This window comes from Neopelma chrysocephalum, unplaced genomic scaffold, assembly GCF_003984885.1.
Source record: "Neopelma chrysocephalum unplaced genomic scaffold, ASM398488v2 Primary Assembly neopelma1_345, whole genome shotgun sequence".
Classification (NCBI taxonomy): domain Eukaryota; kingdom Metazoa; phylum Chordata; class Aves; order Passeriformes; family Pipridae; genus Neopelma; species Neopelma chrysocephalum.
In genome coordinates, this window is record NW_020898009.1 from 882,398 (window position 1) to 901,103 (window position 18,706).

General features: G+C 54.1%; 2 protein-coding genes across 3 annotated transcripts; both read left to right on the forward strand.

The window, feature by feature from the left end:
* Positions 1-1,342: 1,342 nt before the first annotated feature.
* FASTKD5 (FAST kinase domains 5) lies at positions 1,343-7,279 on the forward strand. 2 transcript variants are annotated; one of them, XM_027705574.1, is made up of 2 exons: positions 1,343-1,433; positions 4,600-7,279. In XM_027705574.1, exon 2 carries the CDS (start codon positions 4,639-4,641, stop codon positions 7,063-7,065), a length of 2,427 nt encoding a protein of 808 aa, XP_027561375.1. In that variant the 5' UTR covers positions 1,343-1,433; positions 4,600-4,638; the 3' UTR covers positions 7,066-7,279. The 2 variants fall into 2 exon arrangements, with proteins under 2 accessions (XP_027561375.1, XP_027561377.1); XM_027705576.1 differs by having other exon boundaries at positions 1,353-1,400.
* On the forward strand, positions 1,352-17,568 carry UBOX5 (U-box domain containing 5). Its single transcript, XM_027705577.1, is given in 6 exon segments — positions 1,352-1,400; positions 9,361-9,457; positions 10,672-11,160; positions 11,162-11,855; positions 14,640-14,798; positions 16,741-17,568. Coding segments are annotated over 5 exon segments (1,608 nt in total). The 5' UTR covers positions 1,352-1,400; positions 9,361-9,403; the 3' UTR covers positions 16,953-17,568.
* Positions 17,569-18,706: the final 1,138 nt, after the last annotated feature.

Genomic DNA, 18,706 nt, shown 5'->3' on the forward strand with positions numbered 1-18,706 from the left:
AATGCAGCTTTATTACAGAGGTCTCCTGCCCTCTGGTGACCAAGTTGATGCTTCCCGGGGCAAAGTGAAACAGGGATTCCAGGAGTCCCCTCAGGTTTTAAGGCACATCAGCCAGTGAGGTTCTCCAACTCCCTCTGGAGTCCTGGAAATGTGATTTCCTCAGTTGCCAGGGGATAAAAGGCTGATCAAAGGAAGAGGTGAGCAGGAAATTCACCTCGTAGAAAGGTCAGGAAGGGATCCAAGTGCTAAGGAAAGCTCAAGGCCCTATTTAATCACGGTTTGCAAATGCTGAAAGCTCAGAGTGGACAGGAGAGAGATTTCTGGGCACAGTGGAGCTTGGACACAGCCCTGGCCATCAGGCTCTGCTTCAGCAGGGGTCAGAATAGACCAGCTCGACTGGTCCCTTGTTACCTTAATCCCCTTTCCACAGGTCCCTTGTCACCTGGATCCCCCCAGTTCTGCTGGAAGGGCTGCAATGACAGGCACAGCCCAGACAGGAGCCCACCCCCACGGTTAGGGGAAGCCCCTCAAGTTGGTGGCTCTCTGGGGACATGGGAAGGACATTTCTGGGTGTGCAGGTACCCTGAGATACCTGCAGCCAAAAGGGCGATTTAATGACAGAATCATAGTCACAGAACGGTTTGGGTAAGAAGGGACCTTAAAGCCCATCCAGTCTGACCCCCTGCCATGGGCAGGGACACCTTCCACTAGCCCAGGTTGCTCCAAGCCCCATCCAACTCGGCCTTGGACACTTCCAGGGATCCAGGGGCATCCACAGCTTCTCTGCCCAACCTGGGCCAGGGCCTCACCACCTCACAGGGAAGCATTTCTTCCTAAGATCTAATCCAAAACTGCCCTCTGGCAGTGGAAGCCATTCCCCCTTGTTCTGTCCCTCCATCCCTTGTCCCCAGTTCCTCTCCAGCTCTCCTGGAGCCCCTTTAGGCCCTGCAAGGGGCTCTCAGCTCTCCCTGGAGCCTTCTCTTCTCCAGGGGAACCCCCCCAGCTCTCCCAGCCTGGCTCCAGAGCAGAGGGGCTCCAGCCCTGGCAGCAGCTCCGGGGCCTCCTCTGGACTCTCTCCAGCAGCTCCACGTCCTTCCTGGACACTTTCAGGGATGGGACAACCACGGCTTCTCCGGGAAAGCCAGTTGCGAGGGCAGTGAGGGTGCCGTAGCTCCCCTCGGTCCCTCAGGGTCCCGCTCCCGGTTCCCCCTCACGGACCCCGGAACGGCCCTGGCGACTCCCGGGGCGGCCACGTGACTTCTCCGCCCCTCGGAGACACATGACCCGCGTGTCACGTGGTGTGCGGGGGAGAGACCGGAAGTGGCGTCAGCGCTGCGCGACCGGAAGCGGCGGGAGGAGGAGGAGGCGCAGGGGAAGGAGGAGGCGGCGGAGCGGCCCCGGTGAGTCCCGGCCGGGCCTGCGCTGCCCCCGCTGTACGTGTGTATTTGTGGGGTATGTGTCTGTAGGTGGCGGGGGGGGGGAGTGGTGGAGCTGCGGCTGCCGGCGCTGCCCCTGCTGGAGCCGTGGGATAAGGGAATCGCATGGAGATACTGCGAGGGCTGAAGCCCCTCTGCGCTGGAGCCAGGCTGGGAGAGCTGGGGGGGTTCACCTGGAGAAGAGAAGGCTCCAGGGAGAGCTGAGAGCCCCTTGCAGGGCCTAAAGGGGCTCCAGGAGAGCTGGAGAGGGACCTGGGTCAAGGGATGGAGGGACAGGCCAAGGGGGAATGGCTTCCCACTGCCAGAGGGCAGGGATAGATGAGATATTGAGGAGAAATTGTTGTCTGTGAGGGTGGGGAGGCCCTGGAATGAATTTCCTAGAGAAGCTGTGGCTGCCCCTGGATCTCTGGAAGTGTCCAAGACCGGGTTGGATGAAGCTTGGAGCAACCTGGGCTAGTGGAAGGTGTCCCTGCCCATGGCAGGGGGTGGGACTGGATGATCTTTGATGCCCCTTCCATCCCAAACCAGTCTGGGATTCTGTGATCTTAAAAAAGAGGGAAAAACCACAAACAACCCCAAAAGTGACTGTTTTGTGCTCTGACACCATAAACTGATGGGGGTGGGGGGAAATCCCTTTTGTGTCCTTCCTCCCTCCATCCCAGGCACAGGTTTTCACTTCAGGTGTTGGCCAGAAGTAGCTGTTTTACCCCCAGCATTTCATAACCCCCTCATCCCTCACACGTCCCCAGGAGATTCCATCTGCCCCTTGGCTGTTGGGTGAAGCCCAGGGTGGGTTCTGGGGGTCGTTTCCAGTGCTGCTAAAAGTGTTGCAGAGGGACCAAGAGCCCTGGCAGCTTTATGGGATGCTCCTCTATCCCCAGGAGGGGTGAGATCCCTCCAGGAATGTTGTTTTCCAGATGTTCAGCAACACTCAGCTGTGAGTGTGACACTCACACAGAGGTGTTTCCATTCTCAGAGTGCATTCCCAGCCCTGCAGGGCCCAGCTCCAAAACTCCACGGCTTCTTGGAGGTGAAAATCCTGGAGAGGCTTTCCCAGGGGTGGGGAGGAGTTTGGCTGTGCTGGGATGTGGAGTGGGAGGAGCAAGGAAGGCTCTGGTTGCTCAGGGTGAAGGGAGGCAAAGTGAGGAGAGGTGTGGGTTGAGTTGGAAGAGAAACGGTGTGGAAACTGGGAATATCACAAGGATTTGGGGCTGGGGGTGGGTCAAATCATGGAATAATCACTTGGACCAGCCCCTGTTCTTCCAGGATGCTTGGAACTGCCTTGTCCCATCCCAACCTTGCTCTCCTGTGAGGGGTCTTCCCTTTTTTTTGCTGGATTTGGAGCAAAGGAGGAGGGAAATACTCTGTTTTCTGCCTCGTTTCCCAAATGTGTCACAGCCCCACACAGAATCCATGCAGGACATTCTTGGCAGCACTTGGGAGCCCTCTCTGGGGCTTTGATTCCCTGGCTTTGAAGTGGGGCTGTTGCTGCTGGGAGGGGGGTGTTCCTGGGAACAGCAGCACTGGATTTCACCGGGAGCATCACCTTCCACAGCAGATGGAAGTGGTTGTTTATAAACAACCTGCCTCTGGTGGGAAAACAGATAAACATGCCTAAAGTCAGGCAGGGAGAGGAATTCTCTGGGAAAGCCTTGGCTGGAGAAATGTCCTCTTGTCCAAGAGTGATTTTTGGAGCTTGATCCAGCCCCTCCAGGAGTCCTCCAGGTGCTCAGGATATTCAGTGCTAGAAGGAGGTTGGAGGGGATGCGATGGAGTCTCCTTTTCCCTGTCTCCAGCATCCATCACCTGTTCCCACTCCAGGCTGGACATCGCAGCCAGGAGAGCCAGAAATGATCGTTTTTCCAGTCATTTCTTTGAGATGCAGCCCTTGGCTTGGGTTTTCCTGTCCAGGCCCTGAGGAGGCTTTTCCTTCCCCTGCTCCCCAGACAAGGCAGGAAGGGGCAGAGTCTCTCCTGCCTGGCACCATTTGGCTTCTCCTGCTGGGAGGGGACAGTCCTGGCCCTGCTGCCCGTGGTCTGTGGGACAGAGCTTGATCTGCACCAGGGGCTGCTTTGAGGTACAAGTAAGGAATTTAGGGGCTGTTGAGCAGCTCACAAATATTTACTGATCATCTTAAAATTGCATTGGCCTGTCTCCTTGCACGGTTGTCTCCACAAATCCACATTTTTGTTTGCCCTCTGGAGCCTCCTGGTCTCCACCCCAGTTGTTTTTTTCACCTCCCTGTCCACGGAGCAGAGGGTGGGACACATCCTCATCTGCTTCCCTGGCACAGGCTGCCCAGAGGAGCCGTGGCTGCCCCATCCCTGGAAGTGTCCAAGGCCAGGTTGGAGCAACCTGGGCTAGTGGAAGGACTCTCCCACTCCCACACCCAAACCCACAGTGTTCACCCTCCACCTCTCCTACCCCCAAAGTTCCCTTTTTGCTGCTGAAAACTGAGTTTGCCTGCACCGATCCCACATCTTTCCTCACCGGGAAGCTGAGGAACATTCCCAAATCTGCAGTGTAAAGCTCGTTCCCTCTGGTTCTCAACTCACCGTGCTACTTCTCCCCTGCTTTTCTCCCGCTTTGCTCTGGGGTTTCTTCTTTCCTCCAGTCTCCATCTGCAGATTCTGGGCCAGTTTTCCCCCCAGTGCCCTGGTTGTGCAGAGACTTTGCTCCTCGTCCTGTCTCCAGGGGCAAAGAGCAGCGCAGCACCCTGGATCTTTGGACAACTCCTCAGGTGGTGGTTGGTGCTTCAGGCCAGGATGACCAAAGCACAGAATGCTCTGTTTGAACACATAAAGCCTCTCGAAGCTGCAGCTCTACTGCAAAAACACGTTTTCATTGTTTAGAGCGAAAGCAAAGCAGTTTGGGTCTCTTAAAAACGAAAAAACAATTTTTATTCTTAACTCTCACAGTCTGTGCCAGGTTGTTTTGTGTCTGCTGAGTGTCAGGTGACACCTGAGTGCCTGGTACTCCAACTTCTGGTCACCTGGGTGCTTGTCCTGACGCGCCTTTGCATGAGGTGATGATCCATAGGGAACCAGCTGCCCTATCCAAGGGGAACTCCGGCGTCTCCTCACTGTCTGTAGCGTAAAGGATAAATTAAAAGGTGCTGCCTGTGAGGTGGAGACCACTGACTCTTCGTCTGCCCTTTTTTCAGTACCTGGAAGCAGTTCAGAGCCCAGTAAAGTTGTGATCCATGGCTACAGTGCTCATGTGCCGAAGAATTCCAAGGCTGAGCAGGGTGGCAGCGTTTTCGACCACAGCCAAGCGTAAGACCGAGCATGGGAGCAGCAAATGTGAGCAGGAAGAGAAGGATAACCCAGGAACAGCCAACACTGGGAGTGAATCCCCGGCTACAATCCAGCTACTGAACCCCCTGGACTACAGAGTGTCGTACAATCCATCTGCCTATGCCAGAGGCAGAGCTGGCTCCCAGCAGCACCTGGATAGGGACAGAGGCCAGGCCCTCGGTGACACACGCACCAGCCCTGGCGCTGCACAGGCTCCACAGGCATTCCCTGCTGCCTCTTCCCGAACTTTGCCACCCATCAGGAGAGCCCTGTCCAAGTCCAGGTCCAACACGCTCCTCCAGCAGACCATCCTGGAGGCGCTGTCCAAGGAGGAGACGGAGAAGGAGAAGTGGGAGGTGCACGACTCCAAGGAGGATCCGCGCATGTTTCAGAAGGGGAGGCCTGAGTACAGATCCCTGAGCTGTGACAGCTCTGAGCCAGCACAGCCCCTCCCTGCAGAGGAAGGTGACTCCATTTTGGACAGTGTGGCTGCGTGTGAGGGCAGCCCGGGATCCATCACGGATCATTTCCAGAGGCTGAGCCGTTTGCCGGCCGAGCGACGCGCGGGGCTGGCGTCCGAGCCCGGGTTTGATGCCTTGTGTCACTGCGCTGTCCGAGCCATCAGGCTCTTCAGCACCCCAGATCTCATCCACGTTCTAAAGTCCTGTGTCCTCCTGGCCGTCCCACCCGCCCACCCTCTGCTGGAGGCGTGCGAGGGCGAGTTCTGCCGGCGGGCGTGGGACATGGAGCTGGAGCAGCTGCTGCTGGTGGCGGATTGCTGGCGCTGCCTGGAGCGCAGCGTGCCCTCCTACCTCAGCATCCTCTTCAGCTTTGCCAACCTGCACTGGAAGGACCTCACCTTGCCCCAGTTCGTGCAGCTCGTTTACATCATCGGGGAGGGCCGGCGGTCGCCCGCGGACTTGGCGCAGAAGGTGGAGAGCACGATCCTGAAGTACCTGGATTCCTTCACCCTGGAGGAGCTGGGAACCATCTGCCTGGGGCTCTTCAAGTCCGTCAGTGGCATCTCTGACCACGTCATGAGGAGGATTGCGGACAGGGTGTCCCTGCAGATGGAGGACATGAGCACCTACGCCCTGGTGAACGTGCTCAAGATGCTCCGCTACATCCGCATGGACCACCTGCCCCTCCTGAAGGAGCTCGGGAAGGTGATTCCCGAGCGGATTCCTACAGTGAACATCCAGGGCATCATGCACATCACTCTTACCTATTCATCCCTGCACTACTTTGACGAGGGTGTTTTGGCTGCTGTGGCCACGTCGTTGCCTTCCAAGGTGTCCTACTGCCGGAGCAAAGACGCTGCCAAGTTCCTGTGGTCCTTTGGGTGCCTGGACTATGAACCTCCCAACGAGGAGGAGTTCTACTCCAGCCTGATAAAGCAGATCCATAGAAAACTCCACGAATTTAAGAAGTTTCCAGAGCATCTCCTCACTGCTCTGCTTGGCCTGGCCTTTGTCAAACGCTTCCCAGAGGAGCTGATAGACTACGCCTTGAGGGAGGAATTTGTCCAGAAAACAAGGGGCAGCAAATACGAACTCAACAAGGACCTGTTCACCCTTGGGAAGAGCGTTGAAATCGAGTGCCCCACCTACAGAGGCAACCGCCTCCCGCCTCAGCTTTGCCAGGAGTTCGCTAAGATGGCTTTGAGCTTTGCAGAGCAGGAGATCTACGTCAGGCCCGAAATCGTGGAGGCCACGTCCCTCCTGGAGAGCATGCTGGGGGGCCCCGAGTACGTGAAGAACCACATGATCCTGCCACACACGAGGTCCGGCGACCTGGAGGTGCGTTTGGCCACGGATGGACATCCCATCCCCTTCAACTTCAAGGGTCCTGTGGCAGCCAGGAAGCTCAAAGACATCGGGGTCAGTCTAACAGATGACTTGATGGCTCAGCTTATCAAGGGGAGAGCTCACGGCCGGTCTCCCGTGGAAGTGGAAAATGAAGGCAGGACTCCCAGGCAGGAGGGAGGGGATGAAGCAGGAATGCTGTGCTCAGATGGAGCTCATACTGCAGGGGCCAAATCACCAGCTGAGCCTAAACCAGGGCGCTGCCCTGGAGCCCCCCCATCCCTCCCTCAGCCTGGGGAGGTGAGGCTGGCTCTGCAGGTGTCCAACAGGAACCACTACTGCTACAGCTCCAAGCGGCTCCTGGGGCTGCACTGCCTGAAGCGGCGGCAGCTCCGGCACCTGGGATACGTGGTGGTGGAGCTGCCCTTCTGGGAATGGTTCCCTCTGCTCCGGCGCTCGCGCTCCGAGAAGCTCAGCTACCTCCACTACAAAGTGTTCGACCCGGCGCTGCTCAGCAGGGCTGGGTAGGGGGGTGTGGGGCTGGCTCAGAGCCTCCCCAGTGCGTGCCTGCTGCTGGTTACTGGTTAAACTGGTCTCTGAGTGGTGGGTCAGTCTTTGGCAGGTGCTCTGGGCCTCGCTGCATGGCCGGTTCTGCTCTGCTCACACTCGTGTGTCCCGCGCTCTCCTTTTGTACCCAGATCCTCAAAGGCTCCCACGACAAATAAAACCTGCTAACAGTTCATTTTTCTCTGTGGTTACTCCTTTCTCCGCCCTGAATCAAAGTGGGTGGATTTGGTGGCTCTGTGAGAGCAGGAACAGTGATATTTGGGAGAGAATATTTAGTGATGAAGCTGAACTGGGTGCCAGGAACACACTCATTTCCTCACTGTTCCCATTGCCATCAAGCTGGGGCTGGAGGGCACAGTCTGGGTTTCTCCTTTAGCAGGACAGAGTGTGGATGCTGAGTGCTCAGAAAGTTGGGGTGCTCAGACCCTGAGACATTAATTTCATCCTCCAAGGACTTTACTTTGGTGTCCACCATGCACATTCCTTATGGCAGCAGCTCCATAGTCGTATGTAGGACACCAGGAAGCACATTGTGATGAGCTCCAGACAGCCTGATTGGAAATTCCTTATCCAAGACCACAGAGGATTTTGCTGGCACGGAGAAGTAGAAATCACAGTCCTTCAGGTCTGGATTTCACTGCTTCAGTGAAGGATCTTTGTTCACCTTAGGGAAGGTTCACACTCAAGAGAGAGGAAAAAAAACACAGCCAAGGGTGAAAGCAACTTGGTGAGCAATTTTTGCCTTGAAGTCTGTAGCAGAACTTTTCAGTAGAAGGGAGAGCAGTGACTCAGACATGGAGAATAATCCCTGTCCTTACTGAGATGTTGAACCTGGAAAAATAACCAGAGTTGTTTAAGTCTGTCAGGGTCACAAACAGGTAGGAAAAAGTCCTGTAAAATATACCTGAATATCCATATGCCACAGGAGAAGTCTTCAGACTAGGAGAGAGATGTGAGGAGAGAGAATAGAGGGAGAATCTTGAGTCTTCCAAGCAAAGAGAGTTGAGTTGCCATTTTTCACATCACCAGTGCTGAGGGCCGAGTGAATTTACCACTTGGTAAATTCAGTTTGGCTCAAAATGAACCAGAAGGGGCAGTTTTGAGGCAGAACTTGTAGTTAAACCCTCAGATTTCTCCTCTGAGATGTGGATGCCCAAAAGTCAAACCAGTTTAAAAGCCTGTTTGACCAGTTCCCCACTGGCAGCCTCTCAGGCTCAGAAAGTAGCACTGGAGGAGAGTTGGTTTGTGCTTGTCCTGGTCCCGTGTTCCCTGGTGAGGAGCAGGAATTGCTCCTGGTGGCTGCCAGACCAAATATTGGGATGGAAGGGCTGCTCACCTGCCCTGTTACACCTCTTGTTAGGGTCGCACTGCTTTGGTCAAGCACTGGCATTGTAACCTGGCTCAGATTCCATATTGTGTTGGGTTTTGTATGTGGGATTTGTGCCTGGGATTCCACCTCTCTCCTCTCAGACACAGCTCATTAACTCTGCCTTTCCCTGGCAGCACCGAGGTGCCCCCAGAAGGCCGATTTCATTTGGGCTGAACTGACAACTTCAGCTGAAAATCATTAAAGAGAGGCTTGTTCTTGGAGGAGGCAGCGAGTTCCTGATCTGCAGGGCTGCCCAAGGCAGTGACATGTTAAAATTGGGGTTAATGTGAGGTTAAAGCTCTTACCTCACACATAATTTCATTCTTAAAAGGGATCAGATAGAGCCAATTCCAGCCACATTTTTTTTTTCCAGTGGAAAACAAGGTGTGTTCGCTTGAGTTTCTTTAATGAACATTGGCAGAAGAATCAGCTGCTGGTGTTCAGGACCCAGACATCTCTCTCAGAGCTATTCAATGCCCTTCTGCTCTCCTGGAGGTATTTAACACTGGTTATTAATATTTGTGGTTAATCTTGGCTCCCACCAACTCCTGTGGCAGGCTCTTGTGCTGTGCTGGTGCTTTGTTGCATCTACAAAACCTCCTGCATCTTTGATAAATTTTCAGATCCAATTGCTGGTCTGCCCATATTTGTTAGTTAAAATAGCCATTTTTTCTCTGATGTTTCTCCAGGGGTTCACCAGTCAATGTGATTTTTTTTTTCCAATCCCCTCTCTCCACCACAATCTTTGGGTTTATATGGGCTTAACCTCCTGGAATCAGATCTGAACTGTGTTTTAGGAATTCCCAAGCTCATCCAGGCTCCTAAACATGTTTCACTGTTCATGGATATTCACTGCCTTTATTTCTAATTTATTTTCTTTTTACAAGCTGAATCTGATGCTCAGAAAGTGACCCCTCTCCAGCTGCCAAGATGGTCATAAACGTCTGTCTCCCACAGTTCAAGCCAAGAATTCACTGCAACAAGGTAAAATACTGATGTGGGGGTTTTTAGGGAACAGGAGGGATGGAGGGATTAGATGGAAGTGGCTGGTTGGGGCTGGGGAGGGTTCACTGCTCCTCTGGGATAATTAACATCACTGCTCTCGTGTGGCTCCCACTAATTGTTGGAGGGGAAAGCCCTAATTTTGCAGGATCTCATAACCAGACGGTGTTATGTGCTGTCAGGTGTGTGTTCTTTGACCTGAGATCCCTTTTTCCCTGCAGTATTCCAGCTTTCCCTTTGTCCAGTGGAACACACAGCCCTTGACAGCATTTGCTGAAGTTACTTTCCAAGTACTTCTATTTTCCCTCAGCACGTCAGAATCCCTTAAAAAACCCTCAGTTTTAACTCAGAGCTATTTTTTAACTGTAAGTCTCCACATCACCTCTCCCCAAAATCCAAGACAGCCTTGGATTTGTAAACGCTGTGCTGTTTTTGCAGCAGTAGAGGTGTGACCATCCCTGCAGGTGGCGTGTGGAGAGACCCAGCCAAGCCACGGAGGTTTGGTGTCATTGTCATGATCAAGCCTTTATCAAACAGGTGGAATAAATAGATATCCCTTGCTTTTATTTGTTCATTTAGCAAGTGCTGCAGATTTCTTAGGCTCCAGAGCTTCCAGGAAAGAGAATGGGTGGAGCCAGCCTGCCCAGGAGCAAAGCAGAGGGTGGGATTAGATGTTCTGGGAGACTGGAGATCCAGCCTGATTTGGGTTGGTCCCAGAGGCTGGCTGACCTCCAGAGCTTTCTCTGGGATCCTGTGCTGATTCCAAGTGCATTTCCACACAGCAGGAGAAGCTGGCATAAGGAAAAAGAGGAGGCTCTCATGAAAAGGAGACTTTGAAAGAGGAGATTCTCATCTCCTCACACACATCTCTGCTCCCAGCCACCCTCTCCCGCTTGCTTTATTTCACTGATCCAGCCAAAACCACAAACCATCCCTGATTTTCCACTCTTCCAGCAGTTAAATCAGCTCTGCCCATGGCTGAACAGGTGACAGAGGAAGCGGGGATGGGATCATGTGGCTGGAGGAGGGTGGGAGTGGGTGGGAGCAGGGATCTGCTGCCTTGTCTCAGCTGCACATAAACCACAGCCTTGCCTCTTGTTTGATGTCGCCTTGAGAATCTACCTAAGTGCTTATGAATTTAGTTTCCCTTTGGTTTTCTTGCTCCAAACTAAGCCCAGTTTTCTCCTGGAACACAGATCTCTGCCGATGGCTACGAAGTGGAGAACCTGATCTCCGAGGACCTGGCCAGGAGGAACCGCGGTTTCCGCAGCGAGTACTTCATCAAACCCCCGGTCCACGTCACCATCTCCTTTCCCTTCAACATCGAGATCTGCAGGATTAACATCGACATCTCCTCTGGGGGGTACCAAACCTTCTCCGGGCTCGAAGTTTACACCTCTACCTCAAGCCACAAAACCTCTTGGCAGAGCCCCGAGGGGCCCTTCTCAGGTCTGGCCGGGCAGCCTGTGTCGGACAAAGACACTTTCACGCTGGTGGGCAAAGCTGTCCTAAAGAATCAAAGCAAAGTGACTTTCGGCCACAGAGGCTTCAAGCCGAGGCCTCCCTTCCATCAGATGGAAAATGTCCTCTCCTACCCCGGCTCCGTGTCCCAGGACCTCTGGAACAAAGGCCCCGCCTCGCTCAGCAACGTGTCGCACCTGAAAATCTGCATCACGCACGTGGCGGGGGGGGGGTTTGCCCAGCATCAAGAGGCTGGAGGTGTGGGCACAGCCTGCCAAGTCCTGCCCACAGGAGGTGATCGAGGGCATCTTCCAGGTGGCCTCCCAGTTCCTGGCCCAGGACGCCGGCGGCCTCAAGCCGGAGCTGTGGACGCCGATGGAGAGCGACTGCGTCCCCTTCAGCGCCGGCGACAGCGAGCAGCACACCCTCCGCAAGCTGGTGGACGTCGTCCAGGACATCCCCGAGGAATTCCTGGACCCCATCACCCTGGAGATCATGACTTTCCCCATGCTCCTGCCCTCCGGGAAGGTGATCGACCAGACCACCTTGGAAAAGTGCAACCGGAGCGAGGCGTCCTGGGGGAGGGTCCCCAGCGACCCCTTCACCGGGGTGGCCTTCAGCCAGCACTCGCAGCCCCTACCTCACCCCACCCTCAAGGCCAGGATAGACCACTTCCTGCTGCAGCACAGCATCCCTGGCACCAACCTGCTGGGGAGGGCTCACTCCTCGGAGACCCTCGTGCCCTCTTCCGTAACCATGTCTTCTCTGAAAAGGAAAATGGACTGCCTGGACCAGGGCTCCCTGCAGCCGCCCTATTTTTCTGCTACAAACTTACTTGTCTCCTCTACCTCAGAGAACAGTGCTAAAAAACTGAGAACTGACAGTGACTCCCACCTGACCCAGATGGACTGTTCCACAGGTATCGTGGCTCCCTCGGTCACCTCTGTTTCTTCAGTGTTGTGACAGCCTGAGGTCGGGTTTTCAAATCAGGAGGCTCCAGCACGGATTCCCATCCCACCTCTGGGAAGCTCCCAGCCTGTATTTGCCTGTTGATGGGTCATTTCATTCACCTCTCATGTTACCTGTCCAGTCTGTTTCACAGCCCCCTTGTTTGCTCAGGTCACCACCTTTCCATTTTAGTTTGGATTTCCTTTCTTCTCCTCCCTGTCCGTGTGGAGGCAGCATTTTCCTCACTGTGCTGGTTGGAAGTTTCTTTATCCAGGGTGATTTATTATGTCCTGCAAAAACGGGAGAAGAAGCGTCTGGGGGTGATGGCACAGGGAGTCCTGGCTGTGTGGATCTTATCCTGAGGAGGGAGATGGGGAGGAAAGCAGGAGTGGGACACACTTGGAACCAACCACAGCAAGGGAATTGCAGGCATTGCTGCCTCCAGAGCAGGGAGGAGGGACACCCTGGCTGGGAGAGACTTGCACAGGGTTTGCAGGTGATTAAAGCAGAAAACCAGGTAGGGACTGAATTAGACAGGGGATGTCACTTGTGGCTACAGCAGAAGGAAGTGGGGACTGGTTTCCTTTTATCCATGCTTTCCTCAGTGATTTGGTAGCAGCACTGCTGGGAATACAAAACATTCTCCAGCCTGGAGAAAAGGAGGCTCAGGGGAGACCTCGTTGCTCTCAGTAACTCCCTGACAGGAGGGTGGAGCTGGGGGTGGGGGGGAGTTGATCTCCCAGATAACAACCTCAAGTTGCACCGGGGGGGTTTAGTTTGGATACTGGGGAAAATTTCTTCATGGAAAGGGTTGTCCAGCCCTGGCACAGCTGCCCAGGGCAGTGGTGGAGTCTCCATGCCTGGAGGGATTCAAAAGCCATGTGGATGTGGCACTTTGAGACATGGATTAGCGGTGGCCTTGGCAGTGCTGGGGGGATGGTTGGACTCAGTGATCTCAGAGGGCTTTTCCAAGCTTAGCAATTCCATGATTCTGTGATCCATTTTGCCCTGTCACAGGAATTCCTGAAATGTGTTGGAGTTGCTGTGCAGCTGTTACATGGCTCTAACTGCTGCACACAGCAAAGCTTAATCTTCTCTGGTGTCATTAAACTGAGTTCCTGCCTGGGGTAATGATCCCACTGGAGGAGGAAGGGGAACTTAAGCTGGGAAGTGGGAAAAGAGATGGCTTTAGCAGCTTACATTTAGGTGAAGGGAGCAGCTGTTCCTGTGAGGCTCTGGGCTGAGCAGGAGGTGTAAATACAGGTGTGTGGGTGTCTTGTGGTCACACATTGTGTGATCTCCAGGCAGGTAAGTCCAGTCTTCTTGTCTTCTGTAACCTAGTGGTCTAAAGCATCTCTAAAGGTGGCCCAGAGCTTCTCACTGCTGGGACCTGCCACTGCCTTCACCTTTCTCCCAAATTGCCAAAAAAAAATGTTTTGAGGGAAAAGCTCAGGTGGTGGTTTGATTTTAAACAAAAATTCCTTGGTTGAAAATACTTGTTGTTTGGTGGTCCTGGAAAGGGCAGGGAGGAGTCAGACTGCACATTACTGCTCTGGTCCCTCAGTCTGGAGCTGATCCCCTGGTTTAGGAGGAATCATGAGTTATTTTGGTTGTGTAACAGCTCCTGTTGGGATGTGCCCAAGCCCCACAGGAGCAGGGCCTGCCCTGGAGGTCCTGGAGCTCCTGAGGGAGCTGTGACAGTACATAAATAAAAGCACAGCCCAGGGAGCTGTGCCTCTGTGTGTCATCAGCCTTGATTGCTGGGGCAAATGTGCAGCACTAATTCCGAGGTGCTCCTCTGGGAGGTGATGGATTTAACAGAATTAGTGATGCAGGCAACATTCTCCCAATGCTGAGCCTTAATTAACTGTGCCATCGGAATTGCACAGGACGAGGCGCTGCAGGGAGGGTCCAGCCCCGGGCCTTGGGATCACAACTGGGGCAGAGGGGAAAAAACAAGCCCCACGGATTTTATCAGTGGTTTAAACGTTCTCTGTGAGCTGCACGGAGCAAGGCTGGGAGCGCTGGGCTGGGATCCTCAGGGAAAGGGCTGAGGGAGGGCCTGGGGCTTCAGGGAGAAACAAGTGTCTGAGTTATCTGGGGTTTTGCCCTTTTTTAGACCTGCAGATGCCCACAACTCCTGACAGGAGGGTGGAGCCAGGTGGGAGTTGGGTTCTTCTCTCAGGTAATAAGTGACAGGACAAGAGGAAAGGGCCTCAAGTTGCACCAGGGGAGATTTAGGTTGAATATTGGGGAAAATTTCTTCTGTGCCAGCCCTGGCACAGCTGCCCAGGGCAGTTGTGGAGTCCCCATGCCTGCAGGGATTTAAAAGCCATGTGGATGTGGCTCTTGGCAACATGGTTTAGTGGTGGGCTTGGCAGTGCTGGGGGAACATTTAGACGTGATGGATTTGGAGGGCTTTTCCAACCCAAAGGATTCTCTAATTCTGCATGAGTTGGCACCGGGACACCACAGGAATGTGTGGTTATAATCCATAGGGTTTTTCACCTTTAGGACCCAAAGGAGATGGGACAGTCCATCCCTATCCAGGCACCTGGGTGGGAAAAAGACACTTCTCAAGAAAACAAATGACAGGGCTCCTAAAATCCCGAGTGTTGTCCCAAAGGTTCAGAGCCAAAGCAGCATTTCCATGGCACTTTTTTTTTTCCCAACTCCCACTACTTGATCTCTTTGCAGATCTCTTTTGTCTTTGTGCTGCTCTTTGCAGAGCTGGTCTTTGTGCTCCTCTTTGCAGATCTGGTGTCCCACGAGCAGAAGCTGTCGGAGAGCTTGGACACTGCCCTGACCTCGGCCCTCAGCTCCATGCCCTCCTTCACGGCCAAGCTGATGAAGAGCCAGCAGCAGCCAAGTGAGGGAGGCTGCAGCAGCTCCTGGAGCGTGGGCACAGTCCTTGGTAAGCAGCAGGTGCCTCTGAATCACCTCTGGGGGGTGTGCCTCTTCAGACCCCAAAATATTACCTATTCAATATAGAAATATTACATTGTCTCCCAGCAGGCTTTACTTCACAATCCTTAACTATATCTCAGCAGTGTAATGGTTTATTCTCCCACTTTGCTGACCCCCAGAAAGTGTGTGTTGTTGTTCATGCCCACGGTCAGAGCAGGCTGGGACATGACTCCTATGATTTTCCCATGTTCTTGGCTGTCCCGTGTCTTTGCTGCCCAAGGGTGATCCAGGATGTGCTGTCCTGGGACACAGTGCTCAGCCCAGCCTGCTCCAGGTTAGTACAGGCTGTTCCCAGAGCTCTGCATTTTGGGCTGAGTGGCTTAAATGTTGCCTGGGAGCTGCATGGAGCAAGCTGGGAGCTGTCACGTGGATGGGGAACGAGTCTGGTTGGAGATGCCACTGGAGAGGTGTAAATCCAGCAAATACTGCAGCCTTTCAGTGCTTAAAGAGGGCTTGTAAAAAAGGGGAAGAGCAGCTTTTTACACAGACAGATAGTGATAGGACAAGGGGGAATGTTTTTAAACTAAAAGGGTAGGTTTAGATTCGATATAAGGAAGGAATTCTTGTCTGTGAGGGTGGTGACGTTGCCCAGAGAAGCTGTGGCTGCCCCTGGATCCCTGGAAGTGTCCAAGGCCAGGTTGAACGGGGCTTGGAACAACCTGGGCTAGTGGAAGGTGTCCCTGCCCAGGGCAGGGGGTGGAACTGGATGATCTTTGAGGTCCCTTCCAACCCAAACCATTCCATGATTCTTTGAAATCCCATGTGGCTTCCTGACCCTTAACAGGACCAGGTCCCAGCAGCAACATCACAGGCCAACCAGCCACGTGTGTGCCCAGAATCCCATCAGGGTTGAGTGTATAAAAGCCAGGCTGCCCAGTCCTCGCTGTCTTCCTCCCCCCTGCTGCCTGGGCACACTCATCCAGCTGTGTGTGCATGTCCCAAATTACCTCTTTGGGACTCAGGGAAGCAGTGAACCTTCAGTGTCCCTCCCCAGGCTAATGTCCAGTGCTGGCTTCCCTTCCCCTGAGTGAGGCTCTGCCAAGGAGGTTCAGAAGGACCAGCTGACCCCATGGAAGGACCAGGGCTGTCTGTCTGTCTGTCTGTCTCCCTGTCTCCCTCTCCCCCTCCCTCCCCCAACAGGTTTTGCTGTTCCACAGTGACATTCAGTCATTAAGCATTTTCGTGTCCCCTCTAAGACTGCTGCTGTTTAAGAGCTGACTGAGTAGCCCTCGATGGGTCGTGTGTGACAGGAATGCAAAGTGATACCTAAAGCATTCCAGTTGGGAATTGCTGCTTTTAATCCATGTCGGAAAAGCAGGAGGGAGGATGAGTTAAGTCTCAGTAAAAGTAAAAAGCCCTTTTTTACAGTCATCTATCCTCAATTAAAAGCCTGACGGTGCAAGTGCTGATGTGATCCAGCCTTCCCTGAGCACAGCCTGCCCTGGAAGCTGGACCATTCCCTTTCCTTAGGGCAGTGACAGAGGAAAGGGGCACAGTCCTGAGCCATGAGTGCCCTGTGTCTGCAGGAATTGGGGCCCCTGGCTCTTGGGCAGGATTGGAGACAGAGGAGTGGCCCAGCCTGGACTTATCACCCCCCAACAGATCCACTTCTCCAGTCCCCTTTTCTTTATAGACTTAAGCTGCACCAGGGGAGGTTTAAGTTGGACATTAGGAAGAATTTCTTCACAGAAAGGGTGATTAGGTGTTGGAACAGGCTGCCTGGGGAGGTGGTGGAGTCCCCATCCCTGGAGATGTTTCAGGGAAGCCTGGAGGTGGCACTCAGTGCTCTGGGCTGGGTGATGAGGTGGGGATCGGTCGCAGGCTTGACTCGATGATCCCAGAGGTCTCTTCCGACCCGAATCACAATCCTATGATCCTGTGATTTGCAGAGCACGGCAGGAGCAGCCAGACCCAGGGATGCTCTTCCTGCGGCAAAACCTTCTCCTCCTACTTCAAACCGGAGCCCATTTACCAGCTGCCCTGCGGGCACCTCGTGTGCCGGCCCTGCCTGGCCGAGCGGCAGAAGGCGCCGTCCCCCATCCAGTGCGGGAGCTGCAAGAGGTCGGCAGCCACCCAGGACGTCAGGAGGGTTCACTTCTGACCCCCGGGCTGCCGGGAGGACGAGGACGAGGAGCTGCTGCCGTTCCCCGTGGATCCGCCGGAGCATCAACAGGAGGAGCCGGAGAGCGGAGAGGACTCAGTGTTGTGCTTGCGGAGTAGCGGGGAGGGGGTGGGGGGTTAGAGCACCGCGCCGGAGGATAACAAAAGCCATAGCTTCTTTATCGAGGAACGTGTATTTATACAGGACTGATCTCCACCCGCCCTCCCACCGCCTCCCCGTGGCTCAGTGGTTTAGCTTTAGGTGCCTTTCGGACCGCGAGTGCAGCTTCCCTGGGAGCTCAGACCACACCTCTGACGAGCAGCCCCCTTCGGTTGTGGAGCAGGAAAAGTCCTTGTGAGCGACAACACACAGAAGCTCCCTGACTTCCCCCCCCTCCTCCCCACCTCACCTCCTCCCAGAGCACATCCTCCATCCTGGAATCCAGCGGTAAGAGGCCGTGGTTAAGGTATGAGGAGCTGGCAGTGATCTCACCCCTGCTCACACCAACTCTTGTAGAAAAGCCATCCCATCCCACCCGACGTCCCTCTCGGTTTATGTCGTGTGACCAGACCAGCTCCAGGCTGGCTGATAGACATTTAAGCCTTAATAAAATGTTTAAAGTCAGGTTTCTCTTTTCTGGCTCCTAATTGGTCTCATTGTGAGGCTTAATGATGTCGTGGAGTGAATCTCTGTGCGAAGCAGGAACAAACGGGCTGGAAAAAGCTCAATCAGCACACAGACCTGAGGGGTTGAGAGGGGTTGTGGCAGCAGCCTCGTGGATCACAGGGTTGAGACTCAGACACCTGCACCCCTGGGGGTCTGGGCTTCAAAGAGCTGCTCAGAGCAAAGGCAGAAGGAAAATGGCTGGGATATGTTCCATCCTGGATGTGCCGGGGGTCTGGTGGCAGCAGGAGGGTTTGTCACCTTCATAACCCCCTGCTGTTGGCACTTAATTGGTAATTTCTATATCCTGGCTGATGTTCTGGGCCATGAAGAGCCTCCAGCTGACTCAACTCACCTTTTGTCACACCTTTAGTTGCTCTCAAAAAGCACCTCAACAACTCGTGGTGTTCCTGACACGGGAAGGAGCTGCTCATCCACTGGAACACGGCGTAGTCCTGGCACCACACGGATCCTGCTCCCTGTCTGCATCAGCAGGAGTTTATGGCCTGTCTCCACTAGGAGCAAAAATAGAAAATCCCGCATCTTTAAATAAGAAACTCTTAGAGAACAGGCAAAAACTTCCCAAAAATCCCACAGTTCAGAGGCAACAAAATCGACTTGATGCAGTGGTGTTGTCGTGTTTGCAGTGAGCCATTCAGGGGTGATTCAGCTCTCACACCTCCCCCTCCACATGGATCTCCAGGGAAGGGAGGAGGGTGGCTGCTGCAGGAGCTCACAATCCACACAGCTGTCACCTTCTCCAGCGCTAACAAAGCCTCTGGATGCTTCCAAAAAAACCCAAAGCCACTGGCTCAGACAAGTATCTCCACTGCCCAGAAGTTCCTTGTGATATCCTGCTGGGCAGTGATCCAGGCAGGAGCCATCTCCTGAGTTATCTCCAGGTTCCCTTAGTTCTGGAGGAGAGGGAGGGAGGGACAGGGAGCGAGCACAGAGCAGAGGTTGGAAGGGAAGCTGGTGTTGGGACATCAGGTCCCTCCCCTGCTCAGAGGAGGGCTCATTTCCACCTTATATCAGGTCTCTCAGAGCCTTCATCCCCCAATTTCTCCTCCTCTCGACCCTACAGGACCCTT

Bases quoted from the DNA above. Each gene is read 5' to 3' on its own strand.
- FASTKD5 (XM_027705574.1), top strand. From the start codon at position 4,639: ATGGCTACAGTGCTCATGTGCCGAAGAATTCCAAGGCTGAGCAGGGTG.